This window comes from Lissotriton vulgaris, chromosome 2_1 (assembly GCF_964263255.1).
Source record: "Lissotriton vulgaris chromosome 2_1, aLisVul1.2, whole genome shotgun sequence".
Lineage (NCBI taxonomy): Eukaryota > Metazoa > Chordata > Amphibia > Caudata > Salamandridae > Lissotriton > Lissotriton vulgaris.
The window spans coordinates 240,940,213-240,965,502 of record NC_141687.1 but is presented as its reverse complement, the minus strand read 5'-3'; the positions used below and the strand labels follow the sequence as shown (position 1 = coordinate 240,965,502).

The 25,290-nt window shown below is 46.8% G+C and overlaps 1 protein-coding gene across 1 annotated transcript in view; it reads right to left on the bottom strand.

Moving 5' to 3' along the window:
* The window catches only part of AKAP1 (A-kinase anchoring protein 1), a 168,341-nt gene that overhangs the window by 4,340 nt on the left and 138,711 nt on the right, over window positions 1-25,290 (bottom strand). Inside the window, exons 4-5 of the mRNA XM_086954046.1 lie at window positions 13,079-13,215; window positions 1,037-1,163 (exon numbers count right to left, since the gene is read on the bottom strand). Of these exons, the coding sequence (XP_086810172.1) occupies window positions 1,037-1,163; window positions 13,079-13,215 (264 nt within the window). The remainder of the gene's footprint in view (window positions 1-1,036; window positions 1,164-13,078; window positions 13,216-25,290) is intronic.

Here is a 25,290-nt window from a genome sequence, read left to right as displayed (position 1 = left end):
TCATTTACAATGCCAATAGCTTAAACTCTCGCAAATGAGAGTCCTATTGCATTGAAAATGCTTGGTATTAATTCTAGGGGTCATTCATGAACCTTACAGACAGAGCCCACTGATTTCCAGAGCATGAAGCCATATGTAGCCCTTCATACACATGTACAGAAAATGTCATTTCTGGCAGGGGCCATTGAATCACAACAGGGACAGAGTGACACCAATCCCACAAGTTGTTTCATTCACGTTGGAAGAATTAAGGTTTACACATTTTAAACAACACCTATATTCTATTTAAAACAACGTTTTGTTTCTAAATGACCAGTTGAACTATGTTTAAATGACATAGGTTTTCTTTAACTTCATTTAAGTGAGATGGGTATATTATGCAAATAATCTAGCCTGAACTGCCAAGCCAGGTCCTCCCTGGACTAAAAACAAGCATCCTAGGACCAGTTTCTGGGTTTCACCTCTCATCAGCCAGGCTATCTTGACTTCAGTGGCATGGAGAGCACGGGACCCACATCTCAGCATATCTGTCCCACTTGGGTTGGTTGACTTGCAAAAATAACAATTGATGGATAGAATGCTGAACATACTTTTCCCCCCAGTACAGAGATCTGGGCCTAACTCCATCACTGTGTTTGCTTTGTTCGCCCTAAGTTGGCAGGGTATGCCCAGACGTGGTCCCTTGCTCACTATGCCACTGGATTCAAGCTAGCTTGGCTGATGAGGGGTTGTTACTCACGATCTGGGACTGGGGGTGATTTTCTGAAAAGTTTCATCACTCCGTCCATCATCTCCTTGCGTTAGCTAATGTCTATTAGAGGCACATTTCCAGTTGTTTGGGGAAATTACTTCTTTAATACAATGTATGAAATATGTAGATATTTACTCCCAAATAAATGTGTTGGGACAGTGTGATTAAACTGAACTTCAGCAATCTTGCAAATGATCGAAACTTAGTTTCACACAATTATCACTGTTCTGGGAGGTCCTAGAGAGTCAACAATTTAACATTAAGAAACCGCTTAAATCCACTCACCTTCTATGTGACATATTTGGAATTCCTGTGTATAAGGTAGAGTTGAAATGTATATTTTGGCACCAGATGTCTGCTTAAGGAAGCTCACATAACGTCCCTGCTTGCCAATTAACCGTCCAACCAAATGCTGCAAAATTAAGAGGACGAGTAGTTTAACTAGAAATAAAATTTACTATAAAGCACCACATTTATGACACATCTACTTGCACGTTTTAGGAAACAACTAAAGACACTACTCTTCCCTAAATCAGAATAAATCATCACTCAGTGTGGTTATCGTACCTCTCAGCATCCAACTTTAGCGCCGTGAAATCCTACTCAGGATGATTGTTAGCGCTCTATAAATAAATTAAATACAAATACAAATACGTGATAGAAAATCGTTCGATAACAAAGAAAATTTGAGGCTACAGGTGGATTTACGGACGCAGAATCTACAGGGAAAAAAACATTTAAAATGCTTACAGCAAGCACTCTAAATAGGACCTCAGCATAAGAATGGAAGAAAAAAGCACTGTTAGCGAGCCAGCAATTCATACTTTATAGAGGGAATTTTAATGGGAGCACTCCACCTCACAAAATCTCAGTGACAGAAGCAGTCTGTGTAGAAACCTGCAGACACCAACATAAAAAGGTGACTTAACAGCTGTACTGAAGACCATGTTTAAAGAGGAAAGAACAGGCAGCTATCACTTAAAGGGGCAATGATATTTTATCAGAAAGCAGCACTACAGACAAAAGTCTGCTCAAATCTGTGAGAACAGATGCTGGGTTCTACGTCAAACAACATTTCTGATGCCAACTGCTATGTTATGCAGATCTGTAGAGCGCACGACCACCTAGAAGGCTGTCTTGCTACTGAGCAGGCGTGAATCTAGGCACCCCTAGGGAAAAGCCAGGTCTTCAGCTTCTTGCAGAATTCAAGAAATTAGGAAGAGGCTCTTATATGTAGTGGCAGGTTGTTCCAAGCTTTAGGAGCGATGTAGAAGACTACTTCTAGATCTGTTTTTCCATATGCATGGAAATTGTACAAGTAGAAGTAAGGACAAGTGGAGGTGTCTAGGTTTGTGAAAGCAGATGCGACTGCTGAGATATGGTGAGCCAGTGTTACGTAGTTGAAAGCGTGGGTGAGGAGTTTGAATTGTACTCATTTGTGAATGGGGGACCAGTGGAGTTCATTCAGGTGTGGTGTGTGTATACAGAAAAATTCAGAAAACAATTATTCCACTTGAAGCATTAATACTGAAGTATCTAAGATAGTTTTGACTGAAGAAACATTGCTTGGTTCCATTTTATTTGCTTGCAATGATGAATTGTCTTGAGATTAAAGGGCCTTTCCCAATGAGCTATGTCCAGCTTCGGTGTCGGAATAAGCATACAGGCAAAACATCCACTCAAGTGTTTTGAGACAAATCTGCAGCCCGTTTTCCTCCCAAAAAAAATACATTTAAGGCGAACATCAAGGCAAACCTTTACCAATACAAAAATGCAGTATACTCTCCTCCGAAACATTTTTAGTCCATTTGTTGGTAAGAGTTTAAGATGTAATAGAAAGAGTTGCCAGCTTAAAGCCCCAGGGATCCATTGATGACATCTGCTTTCTAGTAAAATAATGTATTGAAACAATGGCTGAAGACCTTGCAAGCATAAAAAAATGCAACTCTGCGAAGAGGCTTCTACCTAAAGATCATTAACCCATTCGATGCTCATGACGGAACGGTTCCATCATGAGCGTCAGTTGGCCTGTGCTCATGACGGAACCGTTCAGTCATGAGCCCGTTGGCTCATTAGAACCTTCATCACAGTGCGAGAATTCGCGCCGCACTGAAGGTGTTAATAAAAGCTGTGGCATAAAAATTTTTTTTTTTTTTAAAAAGTCGACACTAAATGCCAATTCTAGACCTATCAACTCTTCCATTTGCAGTAAAATTTATAAAATCCACAGCGGCAAAAAGTGACAAAAACTATATTGAGGAAGGTAACCTTTTATAATTAGGCTTCCCCCTTCTGAGGGGCCACAATGGGCATTAAAGGCATCAGGGAGAAGGATCTTGAACTTCCAATACTAGGGCCACAAAATAACTCCGATTCCACCAAAACGGTCAATGGAATTCAATATGTTGGCTCATAAGTTGGTTGTCCAGCACCTAATAGCAATTCAACAGAGTTTTGGCCTGGCTCAGTTTTTTCTACAAGAGCAAACTCAATATGCTAAACTAGGCAAGGACTTTTTAGAATCCTCAATTCTAAAATGCAGAGCACCAAAGGGTTTGACATAATCACAGGATGTTTTATTGATGCATATATGTGAACTCACTTGCACACCTGATCAAAGACAGGGACATAAGATGTCAACTGTACTCAGATGACACGCTCCTACTGGACGATATCCACTATAATGCCAAGGACCTCTAGCTAGCAGACTGCCTTAGTGCAATAAAATGTTAGATGCATATAAACGTAACAGCAGCAAAACAGGTGCTCTGGATTCTAAGCAATTATCGGTTTCTTTAAAGCAGAGTAGTCTACCAATCCTGGTTAAGGTGACATGGAACCTAGGAATCTTGCTTGTGTCCTTTACCCCACGGTTGCAGGTGATGATTAAGCCCACCAACTATCATGTGCATGCTACAGGTTTCGCCCACTGCTGTTTACTGAGCACTGTAGAGTACTAATTAAAATGGCTGTCATGTCTATCTAAGATTGGTGTACAAAATCAAAACCTGCGTAATTCAACTGAAAGATGCTGTTGGGACAAACGGTTGCTTTGTATTGACATTGATTAGCCACAGAAAATCAGAATGCTAGCAGAAGCTCTGACTTCGCAGTCGCATTTTTAAAAGCAGCAATGAGCCAACGGATTGCACTATGTGGCTTTAGCTCACCCTTCTGAAGGGGACTGGCCAATCTCTAGAATAAATTAGGGTTTCCAACTCCTGAAGGACAAGCTACTTCCATTCGGTAACACCTTATCTGGTAGACACATGATCTAGCTGCAGATTCCTTATCTTAGAACATTCCAGGCTTCAGGCTGGATCTGGAAACATTTCCTCAAACAATACTCTTGCACGCCGGTAGGTGGCATTGGTCCATTCTGTACAAAGTCGTCAGCGCTATCTGCCCCAGAAGTGCCGTCCGCGTCACCTATATAGGCGCCACCTCAGTGCGCTGTCAGTTACTTTACACGCCATGAGTGCTAAGCCATGAAGTGCACTGATAGTGATATGTGCAGAACTAGGGCCCTAAAAAGGGACTAGCCCTGACCCTAACAACCAGTCTGAAATACGGGGAGGATGGGTGGGTAAGTAAGGAATCTGCGGCTAGATCATGCCTCTACCAGATTAGGCGTTACCAAAGTTAAGTAACTTGTCCATCTGACAAACATCTAGCCGTAGATTTCTTAGCTTAGGATAGATACCTCAGCAATACCATCGCTGAAGGGACTACGGACAAGGTTAGAGCAGGAAGTCCTGCAGGACAGAACGGCCAAAAAGATTGTCCATGCAAGCTAAACTGTCCAGGTAGTAGTGTTTGGAAAATGTGTGCAGGGATGCTCTTGTTGTAAGAAGGAGGCCCTAGTGCGAAGCACCAACTTATTAGGGAAGATGGGGTCAGATGTAGGAAGGCTATTACAGGTCGGTAACGGCTGAAATCAACAGTTACCGACCGGTAATAGGCTTTTCCTATGTAGGTAGTAAATTTACCAATTCGGTAAATAACGAATCGGTATTTACCGATTCAGTATTTACCGAATCATTTACCGATTCGGTATTTAACAAATCGGTAACGACATGTAGGAAGCACTTCAAAGAGTGCTTCTGTGCTTTAAGGATTCGTTATTTACCACAAACTATTAGTTGGTGGTAAATAACGAATACCTCTGTAAATGCAAATCTGTGCATTTACACCTGTGTCATGTGACAGACATACATGCCCTTAGGGCATGTATGTGTGCCACATGTGCACACAATCACTATTCAGGGGTGCAACAGGGTGTCAAAAAGACACCCTGCCACCCTTGACTCTTTCCCTATTTTACCAAATCGGTAATTACCGATTCAGTAATTGACATTCATTCCTATGGGCCTTCAGGCCCATTGGAATGAATGGCAAACACTGAATCGGTATTCGGTAAATACCGAATCGTAACGATTCAGAATTTTTTACCGAATTATTATCTACATAGCATTTACCAAATCAAAAATATCGAATCGGTAAAATTCGGTACTTTTGAATCGGTAAATGTCAATTACCTACATCTAGCCCATGGTCAGGAAAGGAGGCCTGGATGACAGCCTGCAATTCGCTCACCTTCCTGGCAGAAGTTATTCCCACTAGAAAGGCTGTTTTGATGGTGAGCAGTCAGATACGGCAGTTGTGCAGAGGTTCAAATGGAGCACACATGAAGGTGAGAACCAAATTAAGGTCCCACTGAGGCATGATGAATGGGGCAGGTGGGAACACAAGTACAAGCCCCTAAGAAATGGGTTTACAATAGGGGATTTAAATTAAAAAGGGTTAGTCTGGCAGCCTCAAGAAGGCAGACAAGGCCAAAAGGTATCCTTTAAGAGTGCCCAGAGCGGAGCCCTGCTGGACAAGGATCAAATAAAGAAAAGGACTTGAGAGAGGGAAGCAGAAAGAGTCATTAGACCTTTCTGTACAATAATTTACAAATTTCTGCCACCAGCAGCCTTACATTGTCTTTGTAAAGGGACACCCGGCTGCCAAAAATCACATCACAGACTTCGGGAAGAATGTCGTATGCGGTCAACTACCATCGCTCAATTTCCATGCATTAAAGCACAGAGTTGACAGGTTTGGGTGGAGGACCAATCCCTGCTTCTGTGACAGAAGATCCTTCTGAAACAGGAACCTGATCGGTGGATCGATACACATGTGGGGAAGCTCTGGATACCAGATTCTCTGTGACCAGTCTGGACCTCCAAAAATGACTTGGGCTCAGTCGCTCCTGATCTTCTAGAGCACTCTGGACTGGAGTGATAATGGCGAAAAGGCCTTCAGGAGGCCTGAATTCCACTCGAGATTAAGTTTAGCCGAGGAAATTCCAGCGTACAAAGCTGCTGAAATTGCGCATTGTTGCAGGAGGCAAACCAATCTATACAAGGCTCCCCTCACTTCTACCTCCGAATGGAGACGCCATTCGTGATATGCTGGTTATCGATAGCGGAGTTTGTCCACCCAGTCATTCAGAGAACCTGCCAGGTGCTAATCCACAATGGAGATACCCTGTTCCAGCCAACTCCAAAGACGGGGGGCTTCTTGACAAAGGGTCCAGGACTTCACCCGCCCGGTTTCTTATAGTACCACATGGCCATGGTGTTGTCCGTGAAAATCTGGACCAGCTGCCCCTTGATGGTAGGTAGAAAGCTTTCAATACCGAGCGAATCACTCAGTGTGCTAGCAAGTTCATGTGGATTCCGCTGAAGACCAGAGTCCTCTGATCTCCAACTTCCCCAGATGGCCACCCCATCCCAGGAGTGAGGCATCTGTTACTAATGTGTGACCTTGTTGACCAATCATAGTTGGTAAGCCACCACTGCAGGTCAATCCTAGATCTGAACCATGTCGGAGAGATTCCCCCGATGCTGCACTCATTGGAACTTCAGGTCCTAGTGCAGAGCCTGCATATGCCATCTGACATGTTTCACTAGCAGGATGCAGAAGTTCATGAGGCTCAGCAGCCTTAGAGTCAGTCTCATTGAAATTCAGGATACAGGTTTGACCATCCGTATCAGCCTGAATATCCTTGACACGCTGCATGGTAGAATAGGCCCGAATTTTCACCACCGCGATTAACTTGGTGAACACCGAAGGGCCTGGTAAGACCAAAGGGAAGCACAGTGAACTGAAAGTGCTTGTGGCCTACCATGAACCGCAAGTAAGAAACAAGCATACAGGACAGGAATTTGAATCTAGGCGTCCTGCAAGTCCAACGCTATCAATCAGTTCCTGGGTCTAGGGCATACCAGACCTGAGCCAGAGTGGGCGAGGAGCAACAACAGAGGTGGAGAAGGCGTGGGCAAGAAACAGAGGTGGGGAAGGCATGGGCAAGCAACCGAGGTGGGGAAGGCGTGGGCAAGCAGCAAGGGCAAGCAGCAACAGAGGTGGAGAAGGCGTGGGCAAGCAACAGAGGAGGGGAAGGCATGGGCAAGCAACAGAGGAGGGGAAGGTGTGGGCAAGCAACAGAGGAGGGGAAGGCGTGGGCAAGCAACGAGGAGGGGAAGGCGTGGGCAAGCAACAGAGGAGGGGAAGGCGTGGGCAAGCAACAGAGGAGGGGAAGGCGTGGGCAAGCAACAGGGGAAGGCGTGGGCAAGCAACTACAGTGGAGAGGAAGGCGTGGGCATGCAACAGCAGAGGAGAGGAAGGTGTGGGCAAGCAAAAGAGGAGGGGAAGGTGTGGGCAAGCAACAACAGAGGAGGGTCAGGCATGGGCAAGCAACAACAGATGAGGGGCAGGCATGGGTAAGCAACAACAGAGGAGGGGCAGGGTGGGCAGGCAAGGGAAAGGCAGAAACACACTGACAAGTGGGGACATGGGGAATATGAGCACTTGTGGGGAACAAAAGTCTGTGGGTGAGAGGGACACAGAGGGGTTGGCACATGAGGTAAAAATGTCCCAAATGTTTCGATAAAAAGGAAGTATTTTAACGAAAAGAAAAGGTAGCTCCCACAAGGCAAGTAGTCGAAGGACACAAGTACTTGGCCATGTACTATGAGAGTGTCAAACAGGAAGTGAAACCAGCATGCACTGACCAAAGTGATGAAGACAACTAATGGTAAGCAATGGGCAGGCTCTAAGCACACTACCAAAATGTCTTGCATGCAATAAATAGTGCATGTGCTGCCTCAGGCCCAACCTAAAAACCACCAGTGAACAAGGCTTGAATGTGTTCACACTTGCCATTTTGAGGAATAATATTTATGAGATAGTTACATTTCAATGTAACCACATTTTCCCTTACACTATATCCCCAACTTGTATGCTATATAGATTGTTGACATTTAAGTGAATGGTTACTGGTGAACCTATGGTTGAAACGTTCTTATTAAATATTCTGATATATTATTAAACCATAAGATCCCACATTAAGTATTTGCAATACTTTCCCCAGAAAATCTTACAGAATCCACTAGAAATTAAATCAATTTGGGACAGTGCTCTGACACATATTTAAATTAGTTGGTCGAAATGGCCAGATGGGGGAACCGCTAGGGAAGGAGAACACATCTCAAGAACAATCTGTTCATCTCAAAAACATCCTTTGCCACGCAAATCCGCTCTTCAGGGGATGCAGGAGGTAGGGGGTTGCACAGTGCCTGAGCGCTAATCTCATCTCAAATCTGTCATCGCGTGTCGTCTGCTAGCAAATTCTCGAAAGTAAAAAAATAAAAATGCCGGTTTAACCTAGGAAATCCTACTTTCCCCTCAATAGTCGACCCCTATATTTTTGGGATATCCGAATGAAGCCACTATTCCCTTTGCATATGCTGTATCCCGAGCAAGAGTAAATCATAGATTTCAAAACAGTGACTCCAAAAAAGGTTCTAGTCCTTATGTATATTTGGTCGTCTTCTTTTATTGTGTGCACAAAAGCATCCTTTGTGAATCCTAGCCAACACGTGTTTTGTCTTATAAGCGATATACGCACAAAGACCTCCTCAGGGCAACTCCATTAGGGTAAGTATTCATGCCGCAAAACAAAGTTCCAATCTCAAGCCTTGTGGTAAAGTTTAAAAGAAAATAATCCAGCAAATATTTCCACGTATGAAAAACTGTTCCAGTCTCAACAAATGTCAAACCCAATCGGAGGAGCCAAGATGGCCGCGGAGACGGACGTGTGATCTCCCGGCTCCCGGCGCCCCTGCTTCCCGCACACTGATCCTGAACCCTATTCTGTACTTTTGCACCGGCGGATTGCACAAGGAGGAATTCTGATTCCGGAGGGGCCCCTCCGGTGTCTCTGCCTGCTCGGCGGACCGAGAACCGTCGAGAGTGGTGTGGGAGGCGACCCTGGCCCGGACCTGTGCCCTGCATCGCAACGCGCCGCCAGTGACTGCTGTGGCCGCAGGAGACGATAACGCAGCGGAGGCTCTGCCATCCTGGACTGGCTGACGGGAGGGTCAGCCTTTGTGTTGGCGCGCTCTTGTGTCTGGCTCTGCCTACCGACGGTGCTCCTGACCTGCTTCACACGGAACCAGCGGTGAGACACCCCTTCATTGTTTAGCGCACGCCGTGGGCGCCTCAGTGGTCGTAGCCTCCTCGTTTCCTCGCCTCTCCGGTGTCGGCCGGCAAGGAGCCCCCCCCCCCATTGTTTGCAATCTGCATGCGTGGTCCCATCCTGACTCGGGGAAGCGGCTCCTGCTCTCCTGCCCAGGTACAGTCTGGGGACGCCAACTGCTCGAAAGTGGGGGCTCCTTTGTGGTGAGGGAGGGTGGCGCCCTGGCTTCTCTTCGACGGCGACGCAGTGAGGCTGCCTTGTCTGAGGGGGCAGATACTGCGGAGGAAATGGACGACCCCACACGGATTACCCTCGCCTCTGTTCTTTTGGCGTTGGATGAACTGCGGTGCGAATGGCGTGTGATCGCGCTACAGTTGGAAGAGAAGATCGAAGGCTGCTTGGCTGGCTCGGACAATACTCTGCCCATCCTCCTCCCTTGCTCCGCGACACAGCCCCCCCTGATCCCGGTCAGTGTGACATTGTTGCCGGAAACGTGTGGACTTTTTCGACAACCTCGTGATGTTCAGGAGACTGGGTTACAATGTTCTCGCTTGCGTGTTGATACTTTGTCTCCCTCTCCAGCCCGGAGAGAAACCCTTCCCACGGAGCCCCAGAGACTGCTGCCATTAAGTTTGCCTATCCTGTCGGCCTGTCCTTCTTTTGTGGGGGCCTCACTGTTTATCGCTCTGGGTGATGTTGTGGGTTACATCTGGCCGCTGGACTTTAATAATGCACTGGTTTGGGACTGGTGTATTTTCTTTGGTCTCGAGACCCTTCTCTATTGCCGAGAATGGCCATTTTGTTTCTTTGATCTTGTGGGGGAGGGTTCTCCCCTTCTTCTTGCTGGATCAGGCTTCTCGGGATGGGCGGGCACGGGGGGACGTCCTAAATCGGGCCAGGGCTAGGCTTTACTTAAGGTGTTGGTTGCAGGGGCGGGCGGAGATTGTGTTGGGGCTGCTCCGGTTTACCTTGCCTGTTTCTTCAGTATTGCTCCTCCTTTCCTACATGACGCTGATTGTTTATTCCACGGGGCGCTAGGGTTGCAGGGGGCTGAGAGTCCGGGAGAACAGCTACTGGGTGGGCTCCTCCTCGCCTCCTTCTTTTTGGGAGTGGTAGATTAGCTTGTCCTTTTCTCCCTCCCTATATTCAAGAGTGACATTTTTCCCTTTTTGTTTTCCTTTTTCCTTCTTTCGGCATTTCTTGCTGTCTCTTCTCCTCTCTTCTGGCTTTTCTTCTTCCTAAATTTCGGGTTTATGGGGCGACAGGCACGCTGCTTGAGGGGGGGTAGGCCATAGCCTCTGCATGTGTGTAGGGTGGGGGGTTATGTTTCTTTTTTGTTAATTTCTATGGGACCGGTTTTTTTTTTCTCCTCTATGGTTTTTTGAGAGTCGCAGATTAGAACGGTCTATTCTCACTCTCTATATTTCAAAGTAAATTTTATTATCTTTCTCCTCTTTTCCTTTCTTCTCTTCTTTTCCTTGAACTGCATTTCGGGTTCTTTATGGGGCGACAGGCACATTGTCGGGGGGGGTAGGCCGTAGCCTCCGCATTGGTGTAGGGTGGGGGGGTAGATTTTATTTTTCTTTTAATTTCTATGGGCCTTTTCCTACTTTTCTGCGCTTTCTCACACTGTTTTCCTTTCTGGGTCTGTGATAGAGGATGGTTGGGAGTGGGCGGCGCTGGGAGTGGCACGAGCGTGGTTCCTGTTGTCCGCTTTGTTTTTCTACTGTTTTGCCACTCTGAAGGGGTGTTTCATGTAACTGCTGCTATTACTCCTGCTGCCTACTCATGTGGAACTAATGTACGGACTCGGATCTCCTTTGCACCTATCCTTCATTGATTTCTAGACTTAAAAATTTTAAAATTAACCTTCATTGTTCCTTAGGCGTGATAGCCAGTACTCTCCAGTGTAACTGATGACTAATTGTTTCTCGATATTGCCGTGCTATTGCGTCTTCGTATTGCTTGCACCTGTGCTCAACCAGTTTTCGTGGCCGGCCTCAGGGTTGTGGGCCCGTATTTGTATTTCTGTGGATGCACCAATAAAGGTTTTCAAAAATTTAAAAAAAAAAAAAAAAACAAATGTCAAACCCCACGTCAGGGGTAAATAGAGTCTTGCGATCATGTACGGTGCAAGAAAGTATCAACACGAGAGTTTAAACGCCAAAACCCTTGTGTTGATATTTTCTTGCACCGTTTGGGCTTTGGAACTTTGTTTTGCGGCATGAATACTTACCCTAATGGAGTTGCCCTGAGGAAGTCTTGGTGCGTATACCGCTTATAAGACGAAACATGTGTTGGCTAGGATTCACAAAGGATGCTTTTGTGCACACAATAAAAGACAAAATATACATATGGACCAGAACCTTTTTTGGACTCGAAAACTGTTTTGAAATCTGATTTTCTCTTGCTCGGGATACAGTGTATGTGAATTCATTGATGTAGATCTGTCTTCATCATTTGGTGGCGGTGTTGATAGACATCACTTTTATCCCTGGGAGCAGCCTGATATTGGTTTTGGAACCACTAATTACGACTGAGCGCAAACCTATGACCAACTATCATCCTTTTGTTCTGTTTCCACTATTCCCTTTGCTTCTAGGCCAGTGTTTCCGAAACTGTGGGTCATGATCAGTGGTGGATGCTCTAAATTCTGATGCCTCTAAATTCTGTAATTATCTGGTCACATTTGTTGCACTTCAAAGGCAGGGGTCAAATGTCAGGCTATATCTTCGGACAAATTGCTGCATTTTTTTTTTATTAACATGGGATTGTTGTTTACAAACGTCTCAGCTTGCAGTCAGTGAAAGAAAGGTAACTTGATGAGGCAACCTTCCTTGGGTACAGGGAGTGTGAAAGGAAAGGCTCTAGCACGTCATTTTCTTTTTTATAATACCTGCAAATGAACTGCACATCTTCAGCAGTTACAAATTACAAAAAAAAGTGCTTTGTTTTGCTTCCTAAGTATGATGGAAACAGATGTAAATTGGATCAAAGCAAATAAGACACGTTACTTGATGAAGCACAAATGATAAAAAAAATTGATTGGACCCCTATTTCCACACATTATCATTTGTGTGCAATACAATTTTATCAGTCGAACTGTATGTATGCAAATCAAATGTATTGGTCATTTCAATTAAAAAATGTGCTGTCAATGAAAGTGCTTTACCACACGATGCTTTAGTGACATTAAAAAAAAAAATGATTCACATACATTAAAGCTAGGCGAGTCTCGAGTTTCTTGTACTAAAATATTCACATTAGAGCAATGTTGGCAGCAGTGTAAGGTGCTATCAAACAGCTAAAACCTGTTTTTAGAGAAACCCCCCACCCCTTCCGAAGCAAATAAAATAATGCATTTGCCTTCTGACTAAAAATCAACGATTTTGTAAAATGTGACTAGTTGAAAACTTTTACATAAAGATGACAATATATCCGTATATATATATATTAACCGAAATTACTTCAGATTCTCATTTTCAACATACGTGATGGCATGAATGAACTACCTATTTACAAAAAGGCGTGTCAAATGTCTGAAACAAATCTCGTATCATTTAATGGACCAGACGCTAATCATTCATTGAAACAATTAAGTCTCATCTGTGTACCTTTGCACCCTGCAAGAAAACTGACTTTGCTTTTCTAGTTGAGGAGTTCACGGATTAGCATATCTAATAAGGGGACACTCCGCATATTGTAAGCGTTCATTTGGAATTTTTGCTCCCACAAAAACAACCAGTCAAGGTAGCCTCAAACAAACAGCAACAACATAAGTACAGTTACACATTTTCTTTTACCTTTGGCACCTCCATCTCCCAGACAGTGAGATCGGACTTTTTGGACTCCAGCCCCGGCTTGGGTTCATGGTGGCTTTCCGTCGTTTTTCCCAGAGGACAGCCGCTGTCCACGGAATCCATGCTATTCACATCCGAACCTATAAAATGTATTATATAACGTTTGTAGTGATTATCTAAAGCAGGTCCCTATTTAAATTGCATATCGTCCAGTCGAGCATGACAAAGTATGTACATCTCAACGGCCCTGAGACTTGATTACACCCAATGGACAAATGTTAAAAGTACACGAGTTTACAAAACCCTGAACAGCAAATCTCAAAAAAAGGTCTTAACTGTCGACCAAGGTAAAACAAAAAAAAGACAAGCTGCCACTGGTCTTCCCTCTTCCATAGTCTAATACTTAGTTAATAAAACTCGAAACACGATATTACACTATCATTATCTAAATGCTTCAGATACCTATCACTTCTGTGCAATGTTTCATTACTGAGCTGTATCCAGTGCTGTATTGGGAGCTTGAAACAATCAATTTGGATAATCGTTAAGCAATATGACTCAGCTAACCTTTAGATTACATATCAACGGTGTAAAACATTTACATTTATAGGTGTAAATCCGCCCCAGGCAAGACTGGACTACTCCTTGAGCTGAAGCAGCTGAAAATTGGTGTGGCAATTAGGGTAGACAGACAACAGTGACTTGTTGGCGAATTAAATTACTATGACAAGTTGACTAGACACCACATTTACATCTCGGAACTAGTTACCAGTGGCATGTGCAGAAACAAAAACTCTAAACATAGTTTTAGCATTTTTAGTGCAAATTGTGTAATAGAGAAACCTTTCCGTCTCGCCAATAGCAAAACAGACGTGAAAATGTATTGACTGGGTGCAAAATGCATCCATAGGAATCAAACTAAATGAATTACCATCCTAATTAAACTTCTTAGCTCAATCAACACAGCCAGAAATTAATACGCTGAAGCAACCAGTGAACAAGAACTCAAACAGTACGAGGAACTTGGCTGCACAAACTTTAGGTCGGTATCTGTAAAGAGGACTCCGAAAGGGTGCCGAGCACAGTGCTATTTACAGCACTACACGGCCTAGCAGCGTCACAGAAGCAAATGTTTACTTGGTTATGTTATACGGCTGTTTTAGCAACACTGCACTCACGCGCTTCCCTCAGCCTACCATGCCATTCATAGTTTCTACTAGCAACATGGACAGACCTTTTCATAGGCAAGCAAAAAGAATGCCCAATGCGCAAACCTTTACGCAGGTATACCTTACAATCATGCAAATGCCAATACAACATAATTACATTATCTAGAAAACAAGAACACGAGATTGAGAGCTCAAATTCAGGGCAGGGGCCATTACCATCTAAGAGGTTGTGCTTGCTAAACAGCAATGCCAGTAGGGCTGGTCCGAAAGCCTAAAGTGGGGTGGCTTGTTTCTCCCTAGCTCTAGAAGTGCGCCCACAGCAGTTGCTTATAATGCCGGTCTGTCTGCCCTTCTGTGTGCGTGAATACCTTCTCGCACTCCACACCCCCACTGCCTTGGGCTGGGCCGGTTATTGATGTGTCAGTTAAAGACTTTATTGTTCGATGTATTCAAATCTTTACAATAGAAAAACACTGACCTCTTCTCCACCGTTTCATCCAAAGCAGATCCTCCTCGATATCTGAGAGGACCCAAGCACCCTCTACACTCACCCCACCCATCCAATCACAGTGCACAATGACCCTTCCCCAGCTGCATGTGGCAGCCCCTATCCAGCTGCCTCCCTTATATACCACACCACTCCCCGACGTGGACCCCACAACAAACCTCCCGGTTCAGCCTCTCACATTGACCCTTAATGAAGTTATCCCCAAGCAATTGGAGAACATGATCAAGCAAACAGGCTCTACCGGTAGATCGCCCTCCATAACCGATCATATACCCACACCTAATGAAGGTATCCCCAAGTAATTGGAGAACGTGATCATGCAAACAGACCCTACTGGCAGATCGCCTTTCATAACTGATCATACACACACACTTACAACTTACTTTCCCAACTCCGTCTGGTTCACTCAACTCAAGGAGTTAGCCACAGGCGTATCCCATCTCAAGGGTGAGATGCACATCCTTTCGACTATCACTGAAGAACTTCTAAACATACACAGAGCCTCCAATGACACCGTGAACCAAATCAGTCTCCAAACAAGAAATTACATCCCCACGAATTAACACCCAGAGATCACTAGTCAGAATAACCAAATCAGTGACACATACTCAAGTTCTTACACCCCGAAAACACCAATCTGGAGAATTTACCTTCTCCATCTTGGCCTAGGAAGGGAAGGGGTGAACTATCTGACCTCTTATTTTAAGCCCGGGCAACTGATAACAGTAAGTCGCAATGTGGAACTATCCAATCCATTGTAACCAATCCCTTCGAAACAATCTCTCAACAGATCAGTAAATCGAGATAACCTCGCAAATATCAACATAGAGCAGATTAGCCTAACCCAATCTATTAACAAGATGAAGTGTAGGCTCATTAATTGCAGATCTGCTAGCAAACATGCTCCGGACATATTCAACCTCATTCTAGAGAATGATTTAGATATTATTGTCCTTACAGAAACATGGCTAAATAGTTCCTCCTCTGCCATCCTGGACTTACAGGATACTCCTACCCACGACCTAATCCACCTTGACAGAAACGAGAAACTCGGGGGAGGGGTAGCCTGCATTTATCGTAACTCAATCTCAGTCAAGCAAACAGACTCCATCGAACTATCCTCCTGCGATTAACTCTGTATTAATATCTCTGATAAGCACATTGCCAGCAAGCTTCACATATTCTACCACCCCGGGTGATAACTTGACTTTTATCGACGAGCTAATGGCGGTTATTGCATCCAACGTCAACTCATAAGTTCCTCAAATTTTCTTGCGTGACTTTAATCTCCACTGGAACAGTGCAAACTATCATGGAGTAGGCTGTCTTAAAGAGTTTTTTTCAGAACAGGAGCTATCTCAAGTCTGTGACAGCCCAACTCACAACAAGGGAGAGACACTGGACCTCATCATTGCAAAAACGAACATTGTCCTACTAGAATCCATCACCCCATGTGACTGGACTGATCATCATTGCATCCTCTTCTCCATCAATATCGAAGTAACACAAAATATCAACCCAATCACCTTGGTAAACCAATGCAACTCCGCCCTGACCCACACGACGGACATGACTGATGTACATGACCTCACAACCTTCTACAATTCCACTTTGCTTGAAATCCAGGATTCTACACCGACCCTCCAAGAAAAAACGTCTCCTCCAAAACTTCCAAACCTTGGTTCTATGAGACCCTGAACTAAGAGCGAAGCCAGCTTAGAGTTGAGGAGCGACTATGGAAATCAGCACCCCTTCAAACTGTGGGGCGCAACCCCCCAGGGGGCCGTGGAGTGATACAAAAGTGGTTGCGCATTCCCAGTCACATTCCTGCACAGGCCCAAGGGCTTCAGCTCCGCTCTTCCCTGTCGTGTGTCTCAGCCCGGGCTGCTGCAGTGCAACTCGAGCTGCTGGGGGCTCAGCTGGGCAGTGTCTGGGATCTTATCTCCAGCAAGTCAGTTTTACACAGGTCTTTAACCCCTTCAGTGCTCATGACGAGCCCAAGCTCGTCATGCAGCACAGTGCTCATGTGCTCATGACGAGCCTGTTCTCGTCATGAGCCGTGGAACGCTCACACGCGGGGCCAATTTCCCCGCTGTGCTGAGCGTTCCATTGCGCGGGCGGGTTCATGACGAGCCCAGGCTCGTCACGAGCACCGTGCTGCATGGCGAGCCTGGGCTCGTCGTGAGCACAGCGGCGCCGTGCGCGGCCCCCCTCCCCCCCGCACCGCGGGGAAATTAGCCCCGCAGTGAAGGGGTTAAAGACCATTTGCATATTTACATGCCTTTATAAACTAGTAACAGAGGCTTAGTTTTTTTTCTGGTTTCAGTACCCACTAGGCCACCACTCTGCCTATTCCTTACATTTGTATTTTACATTTACTGCTGTACTGTGAGAATGCATTTCATGAAAAGAAATAGAAAGTAGGGTTGCCGAAGGAAAAATGGCTGCTGTGTGTTGTTTAACCCCTTCGGTGCTCATGACGAGCTCAGCTCGTCATGAGTCACGGTGCTAGTGTGCTCATGACGAGTTGAGCTCGTCATGACCACACCCCTTATCATTATAGCCCAGCACAGCAGAGGAATAGCCTGCGCAGCCAAGGTGTTAAAGAGCCTGCAAAGACCTCCTCTTGACACTAAATAGACTTAAAAATAAAAAAGTATGTATTCATTAGTTATGTGACTTGTGTCTTTGTTCTCTTTAATTATCAGTCATGTATCAATGAGGCAGCCCTAGAACACAATTAAAAGTGCTTTCTATTTATATTTACTGTTCCAAGTACGCACAGATAAGTGCTGAAAATACAGCCTCAGTTGACTGCTTATTTTTGTACCGACTGGGCCATCAAAATATTGAGCAGGCAACCCTAACCATAGGACTGGAATTGGGTTGCAGGATCAGATTATTTTTTATTTCCTCCACCCTCGATCCCAGCTTAATGCCAAAATAGCAATAGTTTAACTTATATCTTAAACCCTACACTGCCGTCAATAATATGCCGAGTTACTTCAAGTGTCTGGGAATGCACTCTTTATTCAGAGAACTCACTTCTCATTCTCGCTCTTCACTTTCACACTCACCCTGCACTCCCACTGATCACCATGCACTCTCACCATTCACCCGCTCACCCTGCACACACAGTGATCACTCTGCACTCAATGCACTTGCGCTGTTCACCCTATACCTCACCCTGCAGTCACACGAGCACACTACTCACCCTGCACTCATGTGACTTCACTCACCTGTCCCCCTCACTGCTCAATCTGCAACTCAAACAAGCCCATCACAAATCATACATTCATTCATCCCATTCTGAACTTACATCCACACCCAAATTCATACCGCCACCTCACTCATCCTGCAGTCACTCCTCTTACCCCACTCTCACACTGTTGCATCACTCACCGTGCACTCACATGGGCACCCTCGTCACCCACACAGTGCAGATAGCTAACTTGCCTGCTACAAAGAATATGTACCATGCAGATCCCAGAAAGGAGTGTGAGTAAACTAGGAGTAGCGCTATAAATAAATGAATGTCAGGAAGATGCTATAGAGTGATGAGGTGCATTGTTGGGGAGTGGTAGTGATGGAATTCATGGAGAAGGAGAAAACGGGGGTGGGGCACCAAAAAAAGACAGTTGCACCTTGTGTGACCAGATATAGGGCCAGCCCTGGCTGGGAGTGTTCGCCCCCTCCGAAGTTCTGGTCTAGTGGCTCCCCTGATTCTGCCTATTATTTGCATTTGTAGTGCGCTACTATTACCAAAAAATGTCCTGGGGATAATAGCCACCTGCTGCATGGAGGCAAATAAGAAACCCAGAAAGAGAAGGAGAACCAGCCAAATGGGGTAAACTACAGAGCATAGAGAAAGGTTTTTATATCTTCCTAAAGGATAATAGATTCTTGATGGCGCGAAGCAAAGGAGGGTGCAAGTTCCATAACTGCGCGGCCTGCACCAAAACAGCTAGACCGACAATCCATGCCTTCTTGAATTAGGGAACAATAAGCAGAGTGCCACAGGCAGAGAGGAGCATACGTGTCCAACCCATATGCTTGGTGAAATGAGAGAGAGGACATCAAGAGAGTGAGAGAATTCGATTGAAGAGGGCAGTGATTAGAAAAAATGTGAAGTGGCAAAGAGAAGTGTGGACACGCAAGAAGTGAGTGTGAGCCAAAGGTGAGGGCTTCTGTTAGAACAAAGGGGAGATATGAAAGATGAATGGGGGGGGGACTGGAGAGGTGTAAGATACAAATGGACAACAATTTGAAGAGAGATGCAGTGAATGAGAAGAGCTGAGGGGCACGGGAGGTGACGGGCCAGACAGGCCATGAGATAAATGTGAGAGACTGTTAAAGAGGAGGGCAGTGAAAAGACAGAATGGCAAGAGGTGATTAAAGGTGAAGTGAGGTTAAATGGAGAGAGTCAGAAGTTGTAAAAGGGGGTGAAAGAAAATGGCCTGTGAAGGTTGGGAGAGGAGAGGGATGGAAGGGAGAGGGTGAGAGGAAAGCTGCATGGGTAAACTGCTTAACTGCACAAAACCGCCAGGGTTTTAAGGGACCCTTGCCTCTCCCAGCCAGGGCCAGCTAAGCTTCCAAAGTGGCAGCACGTATTCCTGCGGAGTGGAAGGCCCTTCACAAAGGTTGATTAGAAATCTTTCTGATGTTAATTGCTGGATTTTGGTTATAAGCTGGTACTGATGGGGTGAAATCTTTCCTCAGTGTTACTGTGTGTAAACATTTCAAAATAATGAAGCAATGCTATCCCAAAATACGCTGCATCACATAACATATTTTACATTTTCTTCCCACACAATTTAGTCGTCTGTTGCGTAATTTGGTCCTTACCTGCCTCATAATTCCAGTAGCCCTGCCTACAGGTTTAGAACTTTTTGTCAGGAGAGGGTCCTTACGCCTCAACATGTTGACAGGGGGGTCTCGGCGCCCAAAAGTTTGAAGACCTCTGCCTTAGAAGATTAAGGAACTCATACAACAGGAAGATTCTTAAGGCAAAGGCAGACTTTTTCAGAACCCAGCTGAACCAAGCAATCAACTGTCCCAAAAGATTCTTTGAACCAGCATGCAACACAACTAACTCTAGGGAAATAAACGACCTGGCTACACCTACCTGTGATGTCCTTGCCAATTAATTCTGCGAAAAGACTAAGGCCATCGAGCTAGCCATCCAATCCAAGAAGGCTCTACCACAATTTATGGTCCAAGATACTAATTGTGGCGCACACCTCAAAGTTCATTCTAATATTCTAGGGGAAGTCACAAAAAATAATGCCTCTTGGTATACCTTCTCGCCAATTTCGCAACAAATAATCGATAACACTCTTCAAGCAATCAAAACCTCCAATCACTTCGCTGACCCCATGCCTCCTGCCCTATTCAAAATGTTAAAAACAACTATCCTACTGCTAAGGCTGAAATTGTAAACGCCTCTCTGAGACAAGGCGCCATTCCGGACAGTCTTAAAATAGGGCAGGTCACCCCATCTGCTCTCCACAACTACCTCCCTATATCCAACATCCCCACTTTGGCGAAACTGTTGAAGAAATGGGTACAAATTCAATTATGCATCCATATTGAGAATAACAACCTCTTAGAACGTGACCAATCTGGCTTCCGTCAAGGTCACAGCACTGAATCTGCTCTCACTCACATTATGGATATATTAAAAATGCTTGACCGCAATGAGTCATGCTTAATGATACTTCTTGACTTATCCTTCGCCTTGGATTCGGTCAAGCATGACAACCTTTTGTCCCTACTGGAACGAAGGATGAGCCTCTCGGGCACAGTGTTGCAATGGTTCTCCTCCTTCCTAAATAACAGAACAAAGAATCAAGATGAAGAACTCACTCTTGCAATCCTCCGTGGTAACCCTGGGTGTCCCTCAGGGATCAGACTTATCCACATTCTTTTCAACCTGCTAATGGAACCTTTGGCGAACACACTGAAATCAGCGAACATTCTATATCACCTGTATGCCGACGACACCCAACTGCATTTGAAAATCTCCACTCCAGAAGATTTCCCTCATTGCTATTCTATTGAACACGCAAAGTTGGCTCACTAACAACCACCTCATGCTGAATACCAAAAAAACAGAATTCACTGTCATCTCTCCACCGAGTCACACAACTAAGATAGACCTATGGTTAAAACACCTAACCGCCTTTTACTGTGCTCCCCTCATCATTGACTCAGCAAAATCCCTAGGAATCACCATAGACAAACACCTGAATCTGCAGTCACACATCTCTAATGCCACCCTGGGAGCCAATCACAAGCAAAGTATACTAAGGAAACTCAAACCCTTCCTCCCTCAGGCCGACCTAAAAATGGCAGTGCAAGCCCTTGTGCTACCAAGACAGGACTATGGAAGTACCATTCTTTGCGGGTCTCCCCAAATACAAGCTGGCTCCGCTGAGGGCATCACTTAATGCTGTGGCTAGGCTGGTACCAGGCATTAAAAGAAACAGCCACATCTCTCCGACTCTGAAAGCCCTAAATCGGCTGCTTTGCGAGGCTAGAATACACCTAAATGTTGCCTGCATGACCCATAAAGCCCTACATAACAATACACCCAGTTACTTAGCTCTAAAGCTAGAAAGGTCGGGAGGTTGCAGACAACTTCATAGTGCGAGTACTTTACTTCTGAAACCACAATCCTTCCATAAGAAGAGGACTGGTTGCAGAGCTCTCTCAGGGATTGCACCAAAGATTTGGAATTCCTTAACTCCTGTGGTGCGTGGAATCTCTTCCTTTACCGCATTCAAAATAGAAGTAAGAGTACTACTAATGAACAAATTCACTTCATAAGTCTTAATTCTAGGCTGACATCGAGTCACCTATAAGAGCCGCACATCATTGCCTATATCTGGTAGAATGAATGTACGAGTTATTTACCTTTAGTTATGATGTATCTGGTAGAGACTTTTCTAGATGCAGATTCCTTCACATAGAAATATCCCCAGTTGTGAGACTGGGTCCGGAAACTTTTTTGGCACACCATTCCTGCGCGCCGGGGGCGGGGCGACATCACGCAACTCTGCCTAGGCGTCGTCCGCTTACGTGACGTAAACAAAGTCACAAGACCCGCCCCGGTGCACCTACGTCAGTTTTCTTCTGAGAACTTTTCTGCACCATGACGCGGAACCACCAGATAAACTGTGGAAGCATGGTAACAGTGTGCGAAGAGCAGAAAAATTGGAAATCCTCCCCACGCACCTACGACTTACCCAGGACCACCTCACCTTCAGAAAGCACCTCAAGACCTGGCTAGTCGAGCAGTAACAGCACCCCCCTCCCTACAGCGCCTTGAGAACCTCACGGGTGAGTGGCGCGCTCTATAAATGTATTGATTGATTGAAATAAATGGTGACTAAAACCACCACCCAGAGTAGTGTCAACACCGCAGAACCCAAAAAACAAGCAGAAGCCTGCACAGTAACCCTGCCAGCACAGACAGCCTCCCATCCCGGTGCCCCAGAGGCAAAGAACATGCGTAAAAGTCATAGCACACGTAGTAAACCTACAACCCCCATCCCGAGAAAGGAATGGGATCAGTCCCAAGACAGACAAGGACAACAAACCTCCAAGCCACCCCAACATAATGGTAACCATCCACAAGGGACAAGGGCAAGGTATGGCCAGATGACCCTTAATCAGAGGATAGTAATAGAGGAAGGGAGGGGATGGAGGACAGGGATAGAAAGCAATCCCCCCTAAACCTGGAGTAGCCAGAGCATCAGGGCACCGGAGCACGGGAACCCCATCCTCCAAAGAACCAAAGGAGGAATGAACCGCCCCAGACTGAGCCACCCATCAAGAATAAAGAAGGCACTCGCATGAGACAGCCCCCCACCGGGAGGAGACTACCGAAGACTAAACCAAGGGTCCTCGCAGAATAGGGGAGGAAGGGCGGGCCGTGAAGGAATATGCGGCTAGAATCATCTCTGCCAGATACATTGTTACCGAAGGTAAGTAACTCGTACATCGGAGAGACTAGTAGCCGCAGATTCCTTCACGTAGAATAGATACCCTAGCAATACGCCCTGGGAAGGAGGAACTGCAAAAGGACCTCACCAGTCAATACAGAGGGTCCAGATCTGTGGACCAGGTAGAACCTCGCCCATGCCAGGCAATGGGAACCCCACAAGCAGAACTCCCCCACCGCCCCCCCCCCCTCCCGATCCCAAGGGAATGTAGGAGGGAAAAGAAGGCTGAAGAGGCCCGTACACTCACAGCTGAGGAACCAAGGGCAAGGTCGGGGAGAGGCCAAAGCACCCCACTCTCCCACAAGGCAACATAGCTTCAGTCCAATGCCAAGACAGGAAGAGCGGAAGAAGTTTAGAAGACCCAAGGAAACGAGGGAAAAGAAGGCGAACCCACTCCAGAAGGCGAGCAACCTGCCAGACACAACAGCGCCGGCAGACAAAAGCCGCCAGAAGTAAGAAAACAGCCAGAGGCCCCAGAAGGCTGAGTAGGTGACGCCTGGCAAGGGAGAACACAGGATCATCCCAGACCTCAGGACAGGAGCAGGGAGAGGAGGAACAGCCCGGGCATACCACTACGAGTGGCCGTGTACACGACCTCAGGAAGCAAAAGCAACCTACCTAAACGCCATGGAGAACAGGCACCCGAAGGCGAACCCCTAGCAGAGCGCAAGCCATATGACAGCTACCACTACCAGACATAGGGTACGTTAAGTCCCAAGAAATGGGAACCCTCTTTAGAAGAACTTCTGCAGCAGAGGAAAAAACAAAAAAGCCACAGGGGAAAAAAACACCTTTGCGGAAGGCTTGACAAGCAGCCCAAGCAAAGCAGACGGCTAAATCTCAGGGCCAAGTCTGCGCAACAACTCCTGCAGAACACACACACAATCAACAAAAGGGCCGTCCAGCAGCCAACAATGCCAAAGTCCAAGGAAGGACGCAAACGGCCAGAAAACACATCCCACAGCCAGAATCAACCCAATTCAGGAGTCACTGAGGAGGGGACAGAGGAGGAGGAGAGGGCAGAGGAGGACGGAGCCTTGCCAAGAGCCTTTGGATGGCGGAGTCGGCCGGGGTATGGAACAACAGGCTGCCATCAAACGTAAGGTAGATGAGTCACTCCGGACTATTCTCAGGGAATACTTTGTCCTGAAGCCAAGCATGGCAACAGAGAGCGACTGAGGAAGCCATGGCCCGGCCCAGCACCTGAGAGGTCCGGAGCGGAGAATGAAAGCTGCAAGCTCCCGGCCATCGAACACATGATGCTGCAAGTCCACCTGACCAGACTCCTGGGACCCTGTGGATCCCAGAGACTCAGTCGAGTCCCAGAAACAGGAGGTGGCAATAGCCAGCACACACAAGATGTTAAGGGCCTGCAGGGCAGCACTGGTCGAGGCAAACAGGTTACGCCCCCAAGAGTCCAGCCAGCAGACCTCTTGGGTCGGCGGAGTAAATAGTGGCGGCAGGGAGGGAAAAGCAGTCCGCAAAAGGGGGCTGGCGGCTGAAGGTAAAGACAAGCTAGATCACGTAGCGCCGGGAGGTGCTGGTGCAAAAGATGCAGCGGCACCGGGTCCCCTGAGGCAAGGCGCCTCCAAGCCCCCGTCAAGGAAGAAAGGAGCGAACCTTCAAAGGGAAGTAAGATTTCCCTTCCACCAGAGCCCTGGTGGAGGACCTCCAATAGATGGTCCGCCGGAAAGTGAGCCACCGGGTCACCCATGCGCAGGATGCCCACAGCCGTGGACACCGCGTGAGCGAAGGCCGCACCCACCTCCGTAGGGCCCAACGGTGGAGAAAGCAGCTCCTTTGTGTGCGAAGGCTGCAAACTAAGGCGGCCATCCCCGAGGCCAAGCGGGACGGGCAAGGGCCAGACCTGAAAGTCAGAAGGAGCTTAAGAGTGAGGGACCTGCCGCTCTTCCAACGAACACCTCTGCCTCAGAAAGGGCAGCTGCCGGTGAAAAAGACACCACATGGCGACCAGACTCCGGGGAGGACGACACCAATATACAGCCTGCCTCCGGAGAAGGAGCGTCCGAAGACTAATCCAGGGTATGACCCATGCACGGAGCCGTAGAGTCCGCTGCCTGAGGCCGGACGTCGGCACCATCAGGCGTCACTGGACAAGATTCCTCAAAGTCACCCCGCACCGGAGACCGGAGTCGAGACCGGAGTGGAGCTGGAGCCGCTCCGGCCCCGGGGCGGCGCCGGAATGACGCCGACCCGACCCCAGCCAAGCTAGCCACCTGCGAGGGGGGAACAAGACGTGCCTGGGGAGTGACACAAAGCCCTCCGGCAGCAATGGCCCAGAATGAGGCGAAGATCGCTTTGCAACTAATGTGGCGGTGCCAGGGAAGATTCAACCTCCGACTCGCCCTCAGACGAGGCAGCCGCCGTGAGGAGGGACGAGAGGGGCCTGGAGAGGGATGAGGGGTCCTCACCCGGCCTCGACCCGGAGCGGGACGAGGAGGGTCCACCAACCCAAGTGGCTCCGCACGGTCCAGCTGCTGCCAGCGCCGTAGGGGTGTCACCTCGACCTTA